We start from the raw sequence: 22,315 nt of genomic DNA, 5'->3' as shown, positions 1-22,315 counted from the left end.
ATCCACGGGCTTAAAGCACAGGAGGTTCCGTGCTTTTTTAGAGGACATGGAGTCAGAATATGGAGATGTGCTCTATTTCACTGAGGTACGTTGGCTCAGCAGGGGAAATATCCTGAAAAGATTTTTTGAGTTGAGAGAAGAAGTGAAAGCCTTCATGGAGAAGGATGGGAATGCTGTTTCTGAATTGAGTGATCACAAATGGCTCATGGACTTAGCTTTTCTTGTTGATATCACACATAAGCTGAATGTACTAAACAAGATGTTACAAGGCCTGGGGCAGCTTATCAGTGCTGCCCATGACAAGGTGAGAGCATTCTCCACAAAACTTGTGTTATGGAAATCCCAGCTCTCTCAGACAAACCTTTGCCATTTCCCAGCAGCATGCAAGGAACTTGTGGATGCAGGCATACCATTCAGTGGTGAGAAATATGTTGATGCTATTTTTAAGCTAGAGAAGGAATTTGATCACAGATTTGCAGACTTCAAAAAGCACAGAGCCACTTTCCAAATTTTTGTGGACCCCTTTTCCTTTGATGTGCAAGATGTCCCTCCTGTGCTTCAAATGGAGCTCATTGACCTGCAATGCAACTCTGATCTCAAAGCCAAATTCAGGGAGATTAGTGGAAAAACAGACATGCATGGGCAAGTTTTGAGAGAATTGCCCCCAGCTTCCCTGAGCTTTCCCGAATGTTCAAGCACACCATGTGCCTTTTTGGGAGCACATATTTGTGTGAAAAGTTATTCTCCACATTGAACTTCAATAAGTCAAAGTACAGGTCTAGACCTAATGATGATCATCTTCAAGCCATACTGAGGGTCTCAACTGCTTCCTCTCTAAAGCCAAATGTGGTTCAGATTTGTGAGAAGAAGCGCTGTCAAGTCTCTGGCAGCAAGGAATAGGCAAAAGATGCCATGTTCAGAAGAACTGTTCATAATCTTCAATCTTCACTCAATGTTCTATTCATGTTCAGAAGAAATAATTAAAACTGTTAATAATGACGTTTGAGGACTTTTTTTTGTGTGTGTGAAATCCCTTATGCGGCCCTGCCTCACCCTGACTTTGCCTCCTGTGACCCCAGGTAAATTGAGTTTGAGACCCCTGGTCTTAGTGCTTTGGACTCACTCAGTATTTCTCAGTACTGGGGGCTGAACTAAGGCATCCTAAATGCAAGACTTGTGGTAGCTGCCTTTTGTGCTATCTCTGTGGCTCCCTTAATCTTTTTAAAATATTTATTTATTTATTTATTTATTTATTTTTAAACATTAACCCCGGGGCCAGAGAGATAGCCTGGAGGTAAGGCATCTGCCTTCCATGCAGAAGGACAGTGGTTCGACCCCACATGGTCCCCCAAGCCTGCCAGGGGCGATTTCTGAAAACAGAGCCAGGAGTAACCCCTGAGCGCTGCCGGGTGTAACCCAAAAACAAAAACAAAAACAAAAAAACATTAACCCCTTTCAGATATATTATTTGAACATATTTGCCCCTTATTCTGTATGAAAAAAAATTTCACTTTTTCATGATTTCTCTTGTGCAAAATAATTTTAGTTAGATATGTCCCATTTTTGTTTTACTTTTATGTCTTAGATTTTTGTTTTTGTTGTTTTTAAATTTTGGATCATACCAGCATGTTCAGGGCTAATTTTGTGTTCAGAGATCATTCCTGGCAAGGCTCGGGAACTACTATCTATATGGATTAATCCCAGGTCAGTCACGTGCAAGGCAAACACCCTATCTGCTGTACTATCTCTCTGAGCCTAGACTTTGGTTATTTTTTCAGAGGGGTGGCACACCTGGAGGTTCTCAAGGATTACTCCTGGCTCTACACTCAGAAATCGCTCCTGGCAGGCTCAGTGATCCATATGGGATGCTGGGAATTGAATCTGGGTCCATCCCTGGTCAGCCACGTGCAAGGCATGCTATCATGCCGCTATGCTATCACTCCAGCCCCCATAAAAATACTTTGTTTTTTTTTTTATGAAATCCAAAAGACTATTGTGTTTGTTTAAAAGAGTACTCCCTATTGAATTGATTTTACTGCTCATGTTTTACGGGAAGAGGGATTATGACATAAGTAAAAATTTTATGCTTCCCCAGGAATTGCGTTTATAGGAGTTATCACAAAGTAGGGTAAGTCTGCATTAAGTGATCATCAGAGAGGTTCTATTGTAGTTTTGAGATAATTCTATTGTTGCAAGGCAGTTATAGAGTGGAATAGTAAATGAGCAGGAATCAGAATATTTATTTTAAAATTTTACTCATTTTATTTGAGTTTTAAAACTAGAATAGTAATTGTGTTCTTTATTGCTTATTTCTGAAACTTTTTTTTTTTTTGGGCCACACCCGGCGGAGCTCAAGGATTACTCCTGGCTGTCTGCTCAGAAATAGCTCCTGGCAGGCACAGGGGACCATATGGGACACCAGAATTCGAACCAACCACCTTAGGTTCTAGATCGGCTGCTTGCAAGGCAAAACACCACTGTGCTATCTCTCCAGGCCCTGAAACTTTTTTTAATTGTTGTTTTTTTTTTTGGGGGGGTGTCACACCCAGCAGCACTCAGGGGCCACTCCTGGCTCTGCACTCAGAAATCACCACAGCAGGCTTGGGGTACCATATGGGATATGGGGATTCGAACCACCATTTGTCTGCATGCAAGGCAGATGCCCTACCACTGTGCTATCTCTCCGGCCCCAGTGAAACTTTTATTATTTCTTCTCTTTCATCTGCACTGTTTGCTTCCTAATCCCACTTCTTGACATTCTCATCCCCTGCTCTCACTTTTCTCTCTGCATATATCCATCTTTGGCTCATATCATGTGCTTCCTGAGAAGATTCATCCTAACTTCTAACTTTGCATATCCTTCTATTATAGTTTTGAAACACTGTGCATTTTTTGTTTTTGTTTTTTGGGTTTTTTGGTCACACCCAGCAGTGCTCAGGGATTACTCCTGGCTCCATGCTCAGAAATCGCTCCTGGCAGGCACGGGGGACCATATGGGATGCCGGGATTTGAACCACCGACCTTCTGAACACCTTTGAACACCTTACCTCTATGCTATCTCTCCAGCCCCAGAACACTATTTTTAAACATTATTCTGAGAGCATTTCTAGTAAGAAACCACCTAAAAGAACAACCCTTCCATCATTGATTCTTCTCCTTGAAGTATAGGAAGTATTAGATAGGTTTGGCTTTTTTGTTTCATTTTATTTATTTTTTTTTGGGGGGCCACACCCGGCGATGCTCAGGGGTTACTCCTGGCTGTCTGCTCAGAAATAGCTCCTGGCAGGCACGGGGGACCATATGGGACACCGGGATTCGAACCAACCACCTTTGGTCCTGGATCGGCTGCTTGCAAGGCAAACGCCGCTGTGCTATCTCTCCGGGCCCTTCATTTTATTTTTGAGCCACACTCTGGTTCTTGGTGGCTACCTCTTAACACTACAGAGAGACATTCCTAATGTATTATTGCTAGGGAGACCACGTGATGCCAGGGATCAAATATGGGTCTCCAGTGTGCAGAACACGTGCACCAGCCCTTTGAACATGTTCCCAACATCTCAATATGTAAGCTTTATATTAAGGCAACAAAAATTAATTCCACTGTCCAGCCAGACAACATATAGCCAAATAAACAAGAATCCCCAACAACAAAAGGTAATAGGGGAATGACATTATGTATCCAAGATACAAAGTCTTACATGTGTCAACTCTCAATAAATGTTGAGTTCAGCCAGAGAGAAAACATAGGTAGGGTTTTGTCTTGCACGCAGTGCTGTTCAGGGACCATATGGGATGCCAGATATTGAACCCTGGTCAGGCCTGTGCAATGCAAGTGCCTTGCCCACAGTACTGTCATTCTGGCCCTATGATATTCTTTTTTTTTTTTTTTTTTCATTTTCTTTTGAAATTTAAGCCACACCTGGTGGTGCTCAGGACTTACTCCTGGCTCTATGCTCAGGACTTACTTCTGGCAGTACTTGGGGGACCATATCAGATGCCAGGGATCAAGCCCAGGTCAGCTGAATGAAAAGCAAGTGCCCTACCCACTGTACTATTGCTCTGTCCCAGTCCCTTCATTATTTTTAATATCTCTTCTTTAAAATTTCCTTTGCAAAATAACATACACTTTCAGAACTAAGATATTTGGGGAGCTATTATTCTTTTTTTTTGGCTTTTGGGTCACACCCAGTGACACTCAGGGGTTCTGGCTCTGAGCTCAGAAATCACTCCTGGAAGGCACAGGGGACCATATGGGATGCCGGGATTCAAACCACCATCCATCCTGAATTGGCTGTATGCAAGGCAAATCCCTACCACTGTGCTATTTTCCCAGCCCGGGAACTAGATATTATTCTGACTATTCTGCAAAGCTGAAGACAAAAGAATGAGCAACTAATGTTTGGATATATATCCTTCCAGATGAAACAAATAGTTTAGTGAAATACTTAAAACCAGGTATGAAAAGAAAAAATAGATTAAAAAAAAAGAGATATTGGGTTTTGGAGTGATAGAGACCTTTGAATATAAGACTAAGTTTAACTTTATTCTGAACAAAGTAAGAAAGCTTTGATGGTTGGTAAGAAGGAAATTAACAATAAGAGTAATAATTTAGGGGCCGGAGAGATAGCATGGAGGTAAGGCGTTTGCCTTTCATGCAGGAGGTCATCGGTTCGAATCCCGGCGCCCCATATGGTCCCCTGTGCCTGCCAGGAGCAATTTCTGAGCCTGGAGCCAGGAATAACCCCTGAGCACTGCCAGGTGTGACCCAAAAACCAAAAAAAAAAAAAAAAAAGAGTAATAATTTAGTAGACACTAGAAGAACCTGGATTAGATGAGCCAGAAAGATAGCACAGCTTGAATACAGCAGATGCAGGTTCGATCCCTGGCACCCCAGATAATATCCCAAGAGTAACTCCTGAGTATCGCCGGGTATGAGCATCCCCCCCAAAAAAACCCCAAACAAATAAAAATCCATTATGATTCTTTAAAATATGAAATTGGGGGCTGAAGAAATAGCATGGAGGTAGGACATTTGCCTTGAATGCAGAAGGACGGTGGTTCGAATCCCTGCATCCCATATGATCCCCTGAGCCTGCCAGGAGCAATTTCTGAGCATAGAGTCAGGATTAGCCCCTGAGTGCTCCAAGTGTGACCCCAAAACAAAACAAACAAAAAAATAATAAAATGTGAAATTAGGCTGTAGAAAGAGTAAAAGTGGTAGGTGTTTGCTTTGAGTACTTCCAGGACTGATCTTTGAGCACAGAATAAGGATAAACTCTGAACACTGCCTGAAAATAAATAAAACCCATCAAAATAAAATTAAGGGTTTCTTTGGGAGGGGGTCACACCCAGCAGTGATTAGGAGCTACTTCTGGCTCTGTGTTCAGAAATTGCTCCTGGCAGGCTCAGAGGACCATATGGCATACCGGGGATCGAACCTGGGTCCATCCTGGATCGGCCACGTGCAAGGCAAGCACCCTACCACTGTGCTACCTCTCTGGTCCCATAAAAATAAAGTTAAGTTAAATGTGAGATCATGTCACTGCTCTGTTCCAGAGTCTGTCTATTTGACATTTTTTGTTTGTTTGCTTTTGGGTCACACCTGGAAGCACTCAGGGGTTACTCCTGACTCTGTGCTCAGAAATTGCTCCTGGCAAGCTCAGAGGACCTTATGGGATGATGGAATTCAAACCACCTTCTGTCTGGGTTGGCTGCTTGCAAGGCAAAAGCCCTATCACTGTGCTATCTCTTCAGCCCCTGTCTATTCGACTAAAAAAACATCCTTATGACAGCCTACAATGCCTGGGCAACATGGATTTCTGCTCCTCTTTCTCACTGCAGTCTAGCCTCATGGTCTATGCTGTTCCTCTACATCACGTGTAATGTATGCTCATCAGTTGTATGGATCTTTCTTTTTTTGTTTTGTTTTGTTTTGTTTTTTTGGGCCACACCCGGCGGTGCTCAGGGGTTACTCCTGGCTGTCTGCTCAGAAATAGCTCCTGGCAGGCACGGGGGACCATATGGGACACCGGGATTTGAACCAACTGCCTTTGGTCCTGGATCGGCTGCTTGCAAGGCAAACACCGCTGTGCTATCTCTCCGGGCCCTGTATGGATCTTTCTTCCTCTGAATATCTTCATGTCTATTCTCTTATGTTTTTCAGGTATTTATCCAAATTTTATCTTATTAGTGAAGTTCTCTTTGATCTTCCCATTTAAAATTATTCCCCTACATTGAGCTTTGAGGTGCTTCAGGCAATCTTTAGGAATCAGCATCATGGAAGAATATATTAAGACAAAAATCAAGAATTACCAAATATTCCTCTTTTGATTGCCACTTCCCCAAATAGAACCAGGCTAGGAACTGCTGGCAGAGCTACTTGGGTGTACCACCTGTGCAGAAGGCAGCTCTCCTAGAAAGATCTGAACTGGCTCTCTACCCTTTTATCCTCTATCCTTTCTCTAGGATGTGAAGGGTGATCTAGCACAGGGGAATCCCTATTCTGGGATCCTGAATTATGATTTACCTAGTATCTACTTCTGTAGATAAATAATAAACGGTTGGGTCAGAGAGATAGGAGAGTGGTAGGGTGTTTGCCTTGCATGCAGCCAACCTAGGACGGATGGTGGTTTGAATCCCAGCATCCCATATAGTCGTTCCCCCCCCCCCCCCCGCCTGCCAGGAGCTATTTCTGAGCACAGAGCCAGGAGTAACCCTTGAGCGCAGCCGGATGTGACCCAAAACCAAACCAAACCAAAAAAAAATAAAATAAAAATTAAAAAAACGTTTAACTCTTCACTCACCTTTCTCACCTTTATCTCCTTTTGGTTTGTTTTTATTAACTAGCATCTCTGCATTTCACTTCAGTTTGCTCTCTATCTCTCCTCTTATCCAGAAACTAAATTTACAGAGGGAAAGACATTTTTTTTGTTCACAGATGTACTTTTTTTGGGGGAGAGGGGAGTTGGGAGCCACGCGCAGTGATGCTCAGGATGAAACCTGAGTCTCCTATATGCAAAGCATTAGCTAATTTGGTTGAGCAGTTTCTCTGGCATAACAGATATATCTTTTGGGGAGACCACAATCAGCGGTGATCCCGGTTTACTTTTGGCTCTGCACTAAGATCATTCCTGGTGGTGCTCAGCAAACCATATGGGGTGCTGGGGATCAAACATGGGTTGGCAGCTTGCTGGACAAGTAAGTGCTTTACCTTAATTATATTCCTGGACCAATCATCGATGCATTTTTAAACCTAAAAAAGTACCTAACAGTATCTAGTGTACTTTTTAGTAAACATTTATTGAATGAATGAATAAAAAATTAAAGTGAAAACCTCAAGAAGGCTGGATGTATGTTCTTAGCCTGCCACCAGAACTATGTTTTTACTTCGCTTTTTATTCCTGTGTTGGCTTCTTTCTGGAGAAGATTTCCAGCGAAATTGGTAAATAAATGCATGATGGTCTCCAACAAGTCCAGCTTCACGTTCTATCTAACTCAACAGCAGCCCTCATGGCAAAATGAACATGTAGGGGGATCATGGAACTGGGGTGGGCTGTGTCTAAGGCAGATCCTTACTCTCCAGGAGTGATCTCTAGAGCAAAAGAGCCAGGGGAGTAAGCCCTTAGTACCGCAAGGTGTGTGTGTGTGTGAACAAAACAAGCAAAACCAGAATTTCCTTGTGGAAAAATTTGGCCTGATCCATTCATGCATGCATGCATGCATCCATCCATTCACCCATCTATCCATCCATCCATCCATCCATTCATCTGTCCATCTAACCATCCATCATCCACCCATCCACTCATTCATCCATCCATCCATCCAACCATCCATCCATCCATTCATCTAACCATCCATCCATCCATCCACCCATCCACCCACCTATCCAACCATCCAACCATCCATCCAATCATCCATCCATCCATCCAACCATCCATCCATCCATCCATTCATCTGTCCATCTAACCATCCATCACCCACCCATCCACTCATTCATCCATTCATCCAACCATCCATCCATCCATCCAACCATCCACCCACCTATCCAACCATCCAACCATCCATCCAACCATCCATCCATCCATCCAACCACCCATCCATCCATCCATCCATCCATCCATCCATCCATCCATCCATCCATCCATCCATCCATTCATCTAACCATCCATCCATCCACCCACCCATCCACCCACCTATCCAACCATCCAACCATCCATCCAATCATCCATCCATCCAATCCTTCCTTCCTTCCTTCCATCATCCATCGAACCATCCATCAACCTAACCATCCATCCATCCTTCCTTCCTTCCTTCCATCCATCCATCCATCCATCCATCAACCTAACCATCCATCCATCCTTCCTTCCTTCCTTCCTTCCTTCCTTCCTTCCTTCCTTCCTTCCTTCCTTCCTTCCTTCCTTCCTTCCTTCCTTCCTTCCTTCCTTCCTTCCTTCCTTCCTTCCTTCCATCCATCCATCCATCCACCTAACCATCCTTCCTTCCTTCCTTCCATTCGTCCATCCATTCAACCTTCCTTCCTTCCTTCCTTCCTTCCTTCCTTCCTTCCTTCCTTCCTTCCTTCCTTCCTTCCTTCCTTCCTTCCTTCCTTCCTTCCTTCCTTCCTTCCTTCCTTCCTTCCTTCCTTCCTCCCTCCCTCCCTCCCTCCCTCCCTCCCTCCCTCCCTCCCTCCCTCCCTCCTTCGATGCCTCAGAACCTCCAGCAACCCCGACGAGAGAATCCACGCCTCACGGCGAGCACCAGGGGGCGCTCGAAGGCAGGCGCGAGGCCGCCTGAAGCAGGAGCGACTCTGATTGGCCGGTCGGGCCGTCAATCCGGCTCGGGGGGCGGGTCCTGAAGACCGGGGCGGGGCTTGCAGAAGGGGGCGCGGGGCGGCCGCAGTCGGCGCTCGCGAGGGGAAGCGCGCGTCGGGGCCGGGAGTGGGTGGGCGGGCAGGAGAGGGAGGAAGCCGGGAGTGGGGCGGGCGGGCGGGCGGGCAGCGCCTTGGGGGCGGGGAGCTGTGCTGCCGAAAGCGAGCGAGCGAGCGAGAGCGGCGAGGAGGCGGCGGGTCGCTGTGGTGCCGCCTCAGCCGTCGGGGGACGTCGAGGCAGGAGCAGGCGCCGCCGTCGCCCGAGGCCCCCGGGCGTGGGTGGAGCCGGTGCGGGGGGCTCAGGCCCCCTTGGGGGCCCCTCCGCCGCGATGGGCAACCTGGAGAGCGCCGAGGGGGGCCCGGGCGAGCCCCCCGCCGTCTCGCTGCTGCCGCCCCCCGGCAAGATGCCGATGCCCGAGCCCTGCGAGCTGGAGGAGAGGTTCGCCCTGGTGCTGGTGAGCGCGCGCTGCACCCCACTCCACTCCGCTCCGCTCCACTCCAAGCCCCTCTTCGGGCGCCCCCAGACCGCAGCGCCTTGGGGGGGCTGGGCTGTCTGGGCTGGGCTTGGCGCAGGGGGGGGCCCTGCTTGGTCTGACCCGCCTGTCTGCCCGGATCCCCCCAGATCCCCCCGAGCCTCCGGATCCTCCTGGGGAGCCCCCTTGCAAGAAGCGCCCGCCGGCCCCCCAAAAGCCAGGCCGGACCCGAGGAGCGTCGCCCCGAGCTCAGTTCAGTCCAGATTCTTTTCTTCCCTCTTCCCTGCCTCTTTGGCCGGCCTTTTCGCTTCTCCCTCTCCCCCCTGCTCCCCCAGAGCCTTCCCTGGCCCCTCAGCCTTCCGTTTCGAAGCCTCTGGCTGGCCCGGGGAATGCCCAGGCTCGGGGGGGCCGGGCAATTCTTAGCCCCAAAGGTTCGCCGCCGGCCTGCCTGGGAGACCGCCTGGATCGAACATGGAGGCTTCCCCGGGAGTGGGTCCCGCTCCCAGCCCCGGCCAGATGTTTGGAGCTGAGGAGGAGGGAGTGGGGGGCTGTGGAGCTTCCGAAGAGGGGGGCTCGGGAGTGTGGGAGCCGTTCTACTCCTTTCTAGAAGCGCCCCCAAAATTGATCTCAAGACTCTTAGTCTTTCTTGGGTGCCCACATGATCCCGACAGATGAGTTTTCAACACCGACCAGGGGCTGATGAGAGTGACTACATTTTACTTACGAGAGCCGAACATGTGGACAAACCATTTTGCAAGTGTATTTTGGAAGGAAACAAACTTACTCTCCTCCGCTTTGCTCTCTTTATGTAAAGAAGCCCTAGTGGTTGGTTGGTGGCTCTTGGCTTCTTTTCCGTTTGGTTTTTATTTGATTCCCCTATGATCCGGACGGATAGATGAGTTTCAGAGCCGACTGGGTTGTCTTTGGTGGCCATCAACCACTTTGTGTCAGTGATTGTGGGTAGAGCATCCAAGTTAGGATAGAGTTGGAGCAACTTTATAGGGATATAGGTTGGTAGATAACTTTGTAGATGACTCGATAACTCCATGGTTGGTTCAAGCTAGTCTCACGAGGAGAGTTTGGCGCAAAACATGAAGTTTCAGGGAAAATGAGCAGGAAATGGAACCGAGATAAATAAATCTTTGAGAAAATATTTGAAAAAATTGGGGGAATAGTTCTAGTTCTTCCAGGAACTCTCTAAATGGCAGTGTTTCCCCTCTTCTTGGTAGGTAAGGCCTGTGAGGCAGACTGCCTTTGCTGTTGAGGAGGGGTAAATTGTGGACTTAGCCTTATTGGATTTCATCTGCTTTGGAATAGGAGATTAGATCTCTTGGCATCTGTGGAGCTGTCTAGAGATCCCTGCCTCTTCAGTTATACAGAGTCGGCATGACAGCAGGTCCTGAGTTTCCAGGTTTGGAAGCAGTATTACTAGCATCTCTGCCTTTCAAGGGCCAAGGCATCTGGGCCACATAGCCTATGGCCCTTTGCATTTCCCAAATCACTCTCAGGGAAAGAGATGAGTCAGTGATTACTAATATGCTGTGGCCATTTCAGAGGCAAAGGGAAAGAGATTGGGAGCCTGAGAACAAGAGCTCAACTGTTGAGGAAAAGAATGGAAGGGAATCTGTACTCAGGGGGTATAAAAACCTCCAAAAAATGGCATGAGGGGCCGGAGCAATAACACAGCGGTAGGGCGATTGCCTTGCATATGGCGGACCGGTGACAGACCCAGGTTCACTTCCCGACCATCACATATGGTCCCCTGAGCTTGACGAAAGTAACCCAAGTGCCGCCTGGTGTGACCCATTAACCGAAATAAATAAATACATACATTAAAAAAAAAAAAAGCTGGCATGAAGTATAGCTATAGAACTTGGAGAGAAAGGGATGCCTAACAGGGTTGTCAGGCTCCTTGACAGAGCTCAGAACCAGAGTCTTTCATGTCCTTATTGGAGCCTACTAGACAAGTTTGTTCCTTGGCCGTAGAATGGTTTAATATTCAACAGTGCACATGGTGTCGTGATTCCTAGCCAGAGCATTTAGGGTTCCCAGGTCAAGCCAGGAGCCAGATCATCCACTTGTAAATTCTTTTTTCTGTATAGTTTGCGTTGTTTCCTGTGGCTTCTGTTTTGGTCTTATTTCTCTGTGCTGCTGGGGGGAGGGGGGATTGGAACAGGGCAGATCAAGGCTAGTTAGCTATTAGATGTTGTAGGAGAGGAGGGGACTTATAGCTTACTTTTCCAAAACTGTCAAATGATGCTTTCTTAGGCATATGAGTTCTTTTCTGGGGACTGGTTTTTGCTTTTTTGTTGTTGTTTTTGGTGGCGGTAAGGTCTCATGTGAAACAAGCATTTTATTGCTAAGCCATAACTACAAAACTTCCATTCTTTTAGCTGTGCCGGTGGGGATCAGCCATACTTGAGGAGGCTCTTAGAAATTCTTCTTTGCTCTACTCCTAACCATGCCCTTTCTATCCTTTGGGAACACACTGACTGTTAGATGTTTGATCTTGAAACAGGCTCAGGTATATTTCCTGAACAATCAGGAGAAGCTGAAAATAGTAGAAAAAAAAAATCATGGGTTCTATCTTTTATCTCTGAGGTCTATCTATAAAATGAAACAAATAATGCTTTTTTAGGTAGGATTGTGACTCAGGTATTAGGTGTTTTTTGTTTTGTTTGTTTGTTTGTTTGTTTGTTTTTGGTTTTTGGGCCACACCTGTTTGATGCTCAGGGGTTACTCCTGGCTATGCGCTCAGAAATCGCCTCTGGCTTGGGGGGACCATATGGGACGCCGGGGGATCGAACCTCGGTCCATCCTACGCTAGCGCTTGCAAGGCAGACACCTTACCTCTAGCGCCACCTTCCCAGCCCCCAGGTATTAGGTGTTTTATGTTTGACACCCAGTAGTACTCAGTATTGATGAGCTTTTTTTTTTTTTTTTCTTTTGTTTTTTTGGGCCACACCCGTTTGATGCTCAGGGGTTGCTCCTGGCTAAGCGCTCAGAAATTGCCCCTGGCTTGGGGGGACCATATGGGACACCCGGGGATCAAACCGTGGTCGGGATCTTTCCTTGGCTCTGGCTTGCAAGGCAGACACCTTACCTCTAGCGCCACCTCGCTGGCCCCTGATGAGCTTTTCTTGATTGTGCTAAAGTGATAAGCAGTTTCTTTTTATCTATTTATTTCTTTTTGGTTTTTGGGCCGCACCCTGTGACACTCAGGGGTTACTCCTGGCTATGCACTCAGAAATCACTCCTGGCTTGGGGGACCATATGGGATGCCAGGGGATTGAACCATGATCTGTCCTAGGCTAGTGCGGGCAAGGCAGATGCCTTGCCGCTTGTGCCACCGCTCCAGCTCCTCTATTTATTTATTTATTTTGTTTTTTGGGGCCACACCCAGCAACGCTCGGGTTACTCCTAGGCCTGTGCTCAGAAATCACTCCTGGCAGGACTATATGGGATGTCAGAAATTAAACCTGGGTTCATTCTGGCCAGTCACGTCCAAAGCAAACGCCCTACCACTGTGCTCTGTGGCCCCAGATAAGCAGTTTCTTTCTCACCTTTTTCCTCTTACATTGTCAGCATTATTGTGGTTTATTGATTTATGGGAAAAGCTATTTGGAAAGTTTGTTGAGAGTACTTGCTAGTGTTGAATATAGGTATTTTCAAATGTAGACTCAAGTAACATTTCTCCACTTATTTTTTTTTGAGGGAGGGACACATGCATCGATGCTCAGGGTTTACTCCTCACTCTGCACTTAGGAATCATTCCTGGTGGGCTTGGGGGACAACATGGGATGCTGGGATTGCACATGTGAGGCAAGTTTCTTCCTTTTCTATTGTACTGTCTCTGGCCTAAATTCTCTGGTTATTCTTGAGTTAGAAAAGTATTTTACTCTGGTGTCTGAGAGAGTTCAATGGGTTGAGTAAATGCTTTATATGTGCAAGGGGTCCATTGAGCACCACTGGGAGAAATCCCTGAGCACTGTGGGATGTGACCCCTTCCTACCTCCAGAATGGTACTTTATTTCAAGTGAGTTACTTAATCTCATTGAGTCCCTGTTTCATCTTATTATTGGGTATAATAACAGTATTCACACATCACGTTGTTGTATTGGATTTCAGGAGCCCCGAAGTTAAGAATTTAGCAGTTTTGGGGCTGGAGTGATAGCACAGCAGTTAGAGTGTCTGCCATGCATGACACTCAGGTTCTACCCAGGTTCGATCTCCAGCATCCTATGTGGTCCCTCACGCCTGCCATGAATAATTTCTGAGTGAAGAGCCAGGAGTAACCCCTGCGTGTCACCATGTGTGGCCCAAAAACCAAAACCAAAACCAACAAACAAAAAACTTAACAATTTTGGGTTAGAGAAACAATATAGTGGATAAAGCATTTGCCTTGCAGGCAGCTTACCTTAGTTTTATCCCTTTACCCCTTTGGGTCCCTGAGCTCACCAGGAGTAATTCCTGAGTGTGGAGCCAGGAGTAAACCTTGAGCATCTCTCCCTGTGACCCAATAACAAAACAAAGAACATGAATGGTAGTGAATAGTAGCTTTTGAATTTTCAGTCTCTGCAATGACACAGATTTGAGATAATTTGTGGTTAATTTGAGATAATTTTCTTCCCATAAAGGATTTGAAGTTTATAAATCTGGGCCAGGAATGAAACTTAGTGTTAGAGCACTTGCTTTGAATGTGTGAGGTTTTGGGTTTGATCCCTGGTATTGTAAAAAAAAAAAAATTTTTTTTAAAGAAAACTGATAACACTGATGACCCCCATTCTCTAAATGGCCAAGGCTATGCCTGTTGCTATAGAGGGATTCCCTGCCAGTATATATATATATATATATATATATATATATATATATATATATATATATATATATATGGAAACCCCCCTGAAAAGTACCCTAGCTAGGGAAATTGTGTCATGTTGAGTCAAAAACCACAAGTTCCCAACTCTCTGACTTAAAAGCTGAGGTTAGAGAGTTTGAAGTCTGAAGCCATGAGGCAGTTTATTCAGAACATTGATCCCAGAAGTTCTAACTCAGGCCTGAGAGATGGCTTTAAGGGCTGGAGGATATGCTTGGAGGATATGCTTTGCATACAGGAGTACTAGGTGGTTCCCCATGCTATCCTCTTAGCATTACTGGGAGTGTTTGTGGGGGAATTCTAACCAGCTCATTGCCTTTTTGTTTTGTTTTGTTTTGTTTTGGGTCACACCCGGTGGTGCTCAGGGATTACTCCTAGCTCTGCACTCAGAAATTGCTCCTGGCAGGCTCAGGGGACCATATGGGATGCCAGGGAGCCACCTTCTGTCCTGGATTGGCCCTGTGCAAGGCAAAACCACCCTGCTGCTGTGCTATTGTTCTGGCCCCAACCCATTGCCTTAATCCAAAGCTTTCCCTGTGAGAGGTTACTGACCTAACATCACCATCTCTGGGATCTTATCTTCCCAGTTATCCCCTGTAGCTAGGATCAGCTTCCGCCTTTAATCCCTGGTCCTCTGCATATAGTCTTTTCTAGCTGTGCTGTGATATGAAAAGTTGTGAAGCTGAAGCTGCCATATTAGATGGTTTCCTTGAGATTCTTCCTTCTTCGTTATCACTTCAGAGAAATTTAGGGGTGGACAATTTTTGGAACTCTCTCTCTCTCTCTCTCTCTCTCTCTCTCTCTCTCTCTTTTTTTTTTTGTGGAACTCTTTTAATGACGGAGAGTCCACTTTTGGTCTAATTAAGCTCAGTCTGTGTTTTGGTCTAACCAGATTACCACCCAGTTTTAGCTTCTTGTATTCTGGCCTTTGAGAGGGGAGGCAGGGTTTAAGGGCTTTATAAGAAAAGCTGCTGCCGGGGGTGAAGAGATAGCATGGAGGTAAGGCATTTGCCTTTCTTGCAGAAGGATGGTGTTTTGAATCCCGGCATCCCATGTGGTCCCCTGTGCCTTCCAGGGGCGATTTCTGAGCATAGAGCCAGGAGTAACCCCTGAGCGCTGCCAGGTGTGACCCCCCCCAAAAGAAAAAGAAAAGAAAAGCTGCTGCCTTTGCTGTGTTTGTGCTCTAGAAAAAAAAAAAAAAAGATTTGCTGTTTTATTATATAGACTTGAATCAGAATCTAAAGTTTCTGCACCAGAAAAAGCCCTGGATCTTACTGAGGAGGCAGTGCTGGGAGGGGGAAAGTTAGAGTGCAGGCCTTAGCAGGGGCAGCCCAGATGCCTTGGGGTTTTGCACTAAGTGTGGTATTTTGGAAGCTAACCTGTTCTGAGTGCTAGTTATTCAAAAAGCTTTGAGGGTTCTCTTGACAGAAGAAGGAGCTGGGAAAAACTTGGGCTTAATATCAAGTTCCAAATCTTCATGGTGAAAATGTTTTCCCTCCTCTAAGGATTGTAGTGAATTAGTTCAGGCTAAGATAGGATTTGGGGGAGGAAGATGACCCCTGGCAGTAGCTGGTCAGTGGAACCTTACTGTTCAAGACCACTGAGTCACAGAAAAAAAACCCACCTCATTTTCTTAATTTAAAATTATTTTATTTGGGGGCACATCCACCAGTGGCTCTGCCTTCATAAATCATTCCTGATAGGCATGGGGGACTATATAGGTTACTGGGGATTGAACCTAGGTTGGCTGAGTGCAAGGAAAACGCCCTCTCCAATGTGCTATTGCTCTGGCCTCATTTTCTTTTTTTTTTTTTTTTTTTTTTTTTTTGTGGTTTTTGGGCCATACCCAGCGGTGCTCAGGGGTTACTCCTGGCTGTCTGCTCAGAAATAGCTCCTGGCAGGCACGGGGGACCATATGGGACACCGGGATTCGAACCAACCACCTTAGGTCCTGGATCGGCTGCTTGCAAGGCAAACACTGCTGCACTATCTCTCCGGGCCCTGGCCTCATTTTCTTGATCTTTCCTTTTTTTTTTTTAGGGGGTCACACCCTGTAGTGCTTAGGGGTTATTCCTGGCTCTTCTGCACACAAGGCAAACTGCCTTACCTCCATGCTATCTCTCCGGCCCCTTGACCTTTCCTTTTTTTTTTTTTTTTTTTGATTTTTGGATCATACCCGCAGCGCTCAGGGGTTACTCCTGGCTCTCTATGCTCAGGAATCGCCCCTGGCAGGCACAGGGGACCATATGGGATGCCGGGATTCGAACCACCATCCTTCTGCATGAAAGGCAAATGCCTTACCTCCATGCTATCTCTCCGGCCCCTTGATCTTTCCATTTAATCCTGCTTTAGAAGAGAAATTTGGGAAGTAGGGGGTAGATAGTTTGGGACCCTGTCATTTGGGTGGTTTGTTTTTTATTAAACATTTGGGCCATTCCCAAATGGCAGTTCTCAGGGGGCTACTCCTGACTCTGCTCAGGGTTGCTTCTGCCTCAGTGCTCAAGGGAGACTATGTGGTATTCAGGATGGAACATGGACCTCCTGCATGCAAAGCATCTCTCTTTTGAGCTGTTTGGCCCTGGGAATGTTTTTACTATTTAGAAGGAGATTCAGTTTTTTTCTTTTTCCTCCTCTGTTCATTTCTGACTTGTCCCTTCTGACTAGGAAATGAATTTGCACATTTCAAAATCACCTTTTATTTATTTATTTATTTTGGTTTTGGGGCCACATCTGGTGACGCTCAGGGTTTCTGGCTCTGCGCTCAGAAATCATTCCTGACTTGGGGGATCATATGGGACGACACCAGGGGATCGAATCGCAGTTCAACCTAGGTTAGTGCAGGCAAGGCAAGCGTGCCTTACCGCTTGAGCCACCGCTCCGGTCCCAAAATCACCTTTATTTGTTGTTGTTGTTTTTGGGTCACACCTGGCAGTGCTCAGGGGTTACTCCTGGCTCTACTCTCAGAAATTGCTCCTGGCAGGATCTGGGGACCATATGGGATGCCGGGATTTGAACCACTTTTGGTCCTGGGTTGACCGCTTGCAAGGCAAATGCCCTAATCTCTCTGGCCCCCCAAATCACCTTTTTTGGAAAAAGTTTTTGGATCAATTCCAGCAGTACTTAGTGCTTACTTCTGGCTCTATGCTTAGAAATTACTTCTGGTGGGCTGGGGGAACCATATGGGATTCCGGGGACTGAACCCTGGTTGGTTGCATGCAAAGCAAGCCTCCAGACCCACCCTGTTTCCTCTTAAGTAATTTTCTCTTGTATAGGGAATTTAGAAAAAGAAAAGATAGAAGATTTTAAAAGGGCCTGAGAATGTCTGTTTTTCTCTTAAATATTTTTTTTTTTTTTTTTTTTTTTGGTGAGTGATTGAGGATAGGTTACTCCTAGTTCTGTGCTCAGAAATTACTCTTGGCAGGCTCTGAGGACCATATAGGATGCTGGGGATCGAACACAGGTCTGCTGCGTGCAAGGCAAACAAACACTCTAACTGTTGTGCTAACGCTCATTTTTCTTTGTGTGTGTGTGTGTGTGTGTGTGTTTTACTTACTTAGCTTCTGGGTGCTCTTTTTCATACTTTTTTTTTTTTTTTTTTTCCGGTTTTGGCCCACACCCGGTAACGCTCAGGGGTTACTCCTGGCTATGTGCTTAGAAGTTGCTCCTGGCTTGGGGGACCACATGGGACACTGGGGGATCGAACCGCGGTCCGTCCAAGGCTAGCGCAGGCAAGGCAGGCACCTTACCTTTAGCGCCACCGCCCGGCCCTCTTTTTCATACTTTAATCTGCTGAGTATCCTACACATATGTGGGTATGTATCCTGTACATATGTGTGCATTTTTATTACTTTATTAGGATAAATTGCTATAAATTGGCTTCTTGAATCAAAAAAGCATGTCTTTAAGGAACTTTGAGAAATATTACTTCAAGAAATATTTGTACCAGTTGGCTTTTCCCCTGGTAATGTGTCTCTTTTCTATAAACTTAAAATCATTAATAGTTAAACTTTCAAAAAACCTTTGCCATGAGGCAAATTGCTTACCTTGCACATGGCCTACATGGATTAATCTCTGGCATCTCATAGGGTCCCTGAGCCTGCCAAGAATGACTGAGCACAGAGCTAGGAGTAAATCCTGAGCATCATTGGGTACAGCCCAAAATCCCAAACAGACAAACAAAACCAAATAAAAACCTTTGCCAGTTTTGGTAATGACAAATGACATCTTGTTTTACTTTAAATTTCTTTTAGCATATTATAAGTGTGTCCTTTGTTCTTGGTTGGGAAATGTGCATGTGTTTGTAACAAAGCCATACATTTAAAAATATTTTAATCGTAATTTTTCACATATGAAAGAGCATATATAACTGTAAAATTAAAATAATAAATGAACCAGTGTTTCCACTGTGGAGTTCTTGGACTTGATTCTTGCCCCTTAATTTCTTAACGCTGCCATTTTATCCGGAACAAAAAATCAAAAACCAAAACTATATAGCTCAGGACATGAGTGTTTTTCTGTAACTGGGACAGTCCAGGTGGTAACCACACCAGTGCTTGCTAGCTCTGCAGCTGGTGGCAACAGGAACTGGTCTTAGTGGAAATAGCTGGTCTTCAGTGAAGTGAAAAAGGAATCCAACGTGAAGAGGAAATGATTCGGGGCCGGGAAGGTGGCGCTAGAGATAAGGTGTCTGCCTTGTAAGCGCTACCAAGGAACGGACCGCGGTTCGATCCCCCGGCGTCCCATATGGTCCCCCCAAGCCAGGGGCGATTTCTGAGCACATAGCCAGGAGTAACCCCTGAGCATCAAACGGGTGTGGCCCAAAAACCAAAAAAAAAAAAAAAAAAAAAAAAAAAAAAAAGAGGAAATGATTCTACAGATCCGACCCAAGCCATGAGGTTGCCTGGAAAGGCTGGTGAGAACAGGGCCCTAATGCTGTCATCAGACTGAAGGATCTGCACTACAGTAGGCTCTGGGACAGCAGTGCAGTGTGCATGCACTCCCTGAAGCCTGGGTGCCAGTTGGGCTAGCCAGGCTGCTCACCTCCATTCTGGGAAACATTTGTTGTGAAGTTGAGCTGAGCTGAAGTAGTACCAGGGAAAGACTGGGGATTCATTCCTGTTTAGAAATGCACTTCAGAGAGGAAGAAGAACATTTTTCTTTGAAGATAAGAGAGGGTGCCATCTCCACATTGCCTTCCTTCCCCCCCCCCCCCCATCTCCTGCACTTTGTGAGTACGGTCAGGCTCTGTCAGTAAATAACAGCAGATGGGAACTTAAGAGTTTTAAAATTGGATGACAAGAGTAGGTTCCAGAATTAAGGATGAATTAGACCACTGAAATTCTTGTGTTCGCAGGTTCAGTCTTTCTTTTGCCTCCCTTAGCAAAGCATGTCTTTATTTTTTGTTTCCTTCCACATGAGAGAATGAATCTTCCAGGATGTGTGTATGTCAGGCTGTCTCTCTGTCCTTGAGATATTCCCGTTTTTGCTTCCCACCCACTTTCTATCTACTTCTCATCTTTCAGAATTCTCTTTCTGGAATCTCATCTTTCTGCCTTCCAGCTCCTCCCTGTGAAGTTGGGGATTGGGAGCTTGTATGTTAGGTAGGGAAGGACTTGGGTAGAGGGTTTTTTTTTTTTTTTTTTTTAGGACATTAATTATTTTCCCATAACATTGGCTTTACATGCCTTTCTTAGTTTATAAGTTTGACTTTTTCAGAACTAAAGGAATTAGTAGAGTTATTTACATAACAAATTCTCAGTAAAGGATTTTGGTCAAACTTGGGGCCAGAGCGATAGTGCAGCGATAGGATGTTTGCCTTGCACGAGTCTGACCAGAATGGACCTCAGTTCGATCCCCGACATCTCATATGGTCGCACATAGCCAGGAGTACCCCTGAGCATCACTGGGTATGGCCAAAAAAAAATGGTTTTCAAACTTATGTGGCCTATTGAATTCTTTTCAGGGAAAAAAAATAAAGAACATAGATTTCCAGGAAGGCCACTCAGTGTTATTCTTGTCTCTGTGCTCAGGAGTGACCTTAGTTATGTTTGGAGGACTGTATGTGGTACCAGGGATATACAGGCATAGCAGCATGCAAGGCAAGCACCTTAATTACTATATTATCTTTATGACTCTGAAATCTGCCTTCTGTAAGTGAATAAACGGAAAATTCCCTGTTTGGGGGCTGGAGTGACAGCATAGCAGTAGGGAATTTGCCTTGCAGTCGGCAACCCTGAATAGACCTGGGTTTGATTCCCGGCATCCCATATAGTCTCCTGTGCCTGCCAGGAGAGATTTCTTTTTCTTTATTTTTCATTTGTTTTTGGGCCACACCCGGTGACACTCAGGGGTTATTCCTGGCTATCCGCTCATAAATTGCTCCTGGCTTGGGGGACCATATGGGACGCCAGGGGATCAAACCACTGTCCATCCTAGGCATGCGTGCAAGGCAAATGCCCTCCTGCTTGTGCCACTGCTCTGGTCCCACCAGGAGAAATTTCTAAGCAAAGAGTCAGGACTAACCCCTGAGTGCAACTGGGTGTGGCCCATAAAAGAAATAAGAAAATTCCCTGTGTGCAAATGAGGCTATATGGCTTCCCTGGATCAGTTTGTATCCCTGAGATTGGGGTGGTTGGTTTAAGCCAGTGCTTCTCAATTATTTTCTGTCATGCCCCGCTAGAAAGAAACATTTTTGCGTTCCCCCCCCCCACGACTGTAAATAGTATCTTGACTAAAAAATCTTTAACCTGTAAAACAAAAATATATAAAATAATTTGAGCTGATTTTTTTTTTTTTTTTTTGGTTTTTGGGCCACACCCAGTAACGCTCAGGGGTTACTCCTGGCTATGTGCTCAGAAGTTGCTCCTGGCTTGGGGGACCATATGGGACACCGGGGGATCGAACCGCGGTCCGTCCAAGGTTAGCGCAGGCAAGGCAGGCACCTTACCTTTAGCGCCACCGCCCGGCCCCATGAGCTGATTTTTTAATCAGAGGTGATGTCTGCATTAATGGCTACAATGGGGCCGGGCGGTGGCGCTAAAGGTAAGGTGCCTGCCTTGCCTGCGCTAGCCTTGGACGGACCACGGTTCGATCCCCCGGTGTCCCATATGGTCCCCCAAGCCAGGAGCAACTTCTGAGCGCATAGCCAGGAGTAACCCCTGAGCGTTACCGGGTGTGGCCCAAAAACCAAAAAAAAAAAAAAAAAAAAAAAAAAAGAATGGCTACAATGAGCATGTTTGCAATGCATAGCTTTTTGAAGCGGAGTTTGAAGCAGGACACAGCAACTCTCAGCTCCAGAGACATACAGAGACATAAACACAGGGCTTAGCTTGTTATGACAGTGTTTGCTGAGGTCAAGCGCGCCCCACAGGGTGCTAGGCTATCCAATGAGGAAACAGGTGAAGAATCACATAAATAGAGGCTATGGCGTGAGACTAGTGAGGCAGCCAGTAGGATAAGAGGCCACTGGAAAGAAACAAGTTTGGGGGCCAGAGAGATAGCATAGCGATAGGGAATCTGCCTTGCATGCAGCCTGTTCGGGACAGACAGTCGTTTGATTCCCAGCATCCCATATAGTCCCCTGAGTCTGCCAGGAGCAATTTCTAAGTGCTTGAGTGCTTAGATGTAACCTAAACATGAAAAAAGAAAAAAAAGAAAGAAAGAAGAAAGAAACAAGGTTGGAAGGGGCCAATATTGGAAGAAAGTTCAAAACCACTGGTTTCAGCTGGAATATGCCCATGATAGTTTTTTTAGGGATGGAAGACTTGGGCCATATCTGGCTTACTCCTGACCGTACTCAGAAATCTTCTGGTGGTGTTCTGGGGGACTATATATAGTGCTAAGGATTGAATCCGGACCACCTGCATATAAGTACCTTATCCACTGTACTCTTTCTAGACCAATAGTTCTCATCATCTTCTCATCCTCTCCCTTAGGTAGGGCCTTAGATATGTCTCTAAAAATATTATTAATGCAAATATATGGTCTCTCCTGTCTTACTTGCTCACCTCTACTAAGTTCTAGACCGGAGGATGTCAGAGTCCTTTCACTTTCTAGATGAGAGCTGGGAATGAGCCACCTGTTTGCTGTATTTTTAGGTAG

The 22,315-nt window shown here is 45.8% G+C and overlaps 1 protein-coding gene across 2 annotated transcripts in view; it reads left to right on the top strand.

Annotated features, from left to right (window-relative positions):
• Positions 1 to 9,063: 9,063 nt before the first annotated feature.
• Positions 9,064 to 22,315, top strand: part of FMNL3 (formin like 3) — a 72,590-nt gene continuing 59,338 nt past the window's right edge. For both annotated transcript variants that reach the window (XM_049783645.1, XM_049783644.1), the window contains exon 1: positions 9,064 to 9,321. In XM_049783645.1, coding sequence (XP_049639602.1) covers positions 9,196 to 9,321 — 126 coding nt within the window. In that variant the 5' untranslated portion in view covers positions 9,064 to 9,195. The remainder of the gene's footprint in view (positions 9,322 to 22,315) is intronic.

The sequence above is a fragment of the Suncus etruscus genome, chromosome 11, assembly GCF_024139225.1.
Source record: "Suncus etruscus isolate mSunEtr1 chromosome 11, mSunEtr1.pri.cur, whole genome shotgun sequence".
In the NCBI taxonomy this organism is placed as follows: Eukaryota; Metazoa; Chordata; class Mammalia; order Eulipotyphla; family Soricidae; genus Suncus; species Suncus etruscus.
This window is presented reverse-complemented; position numbering and strand designations above follow the sequence as displayed.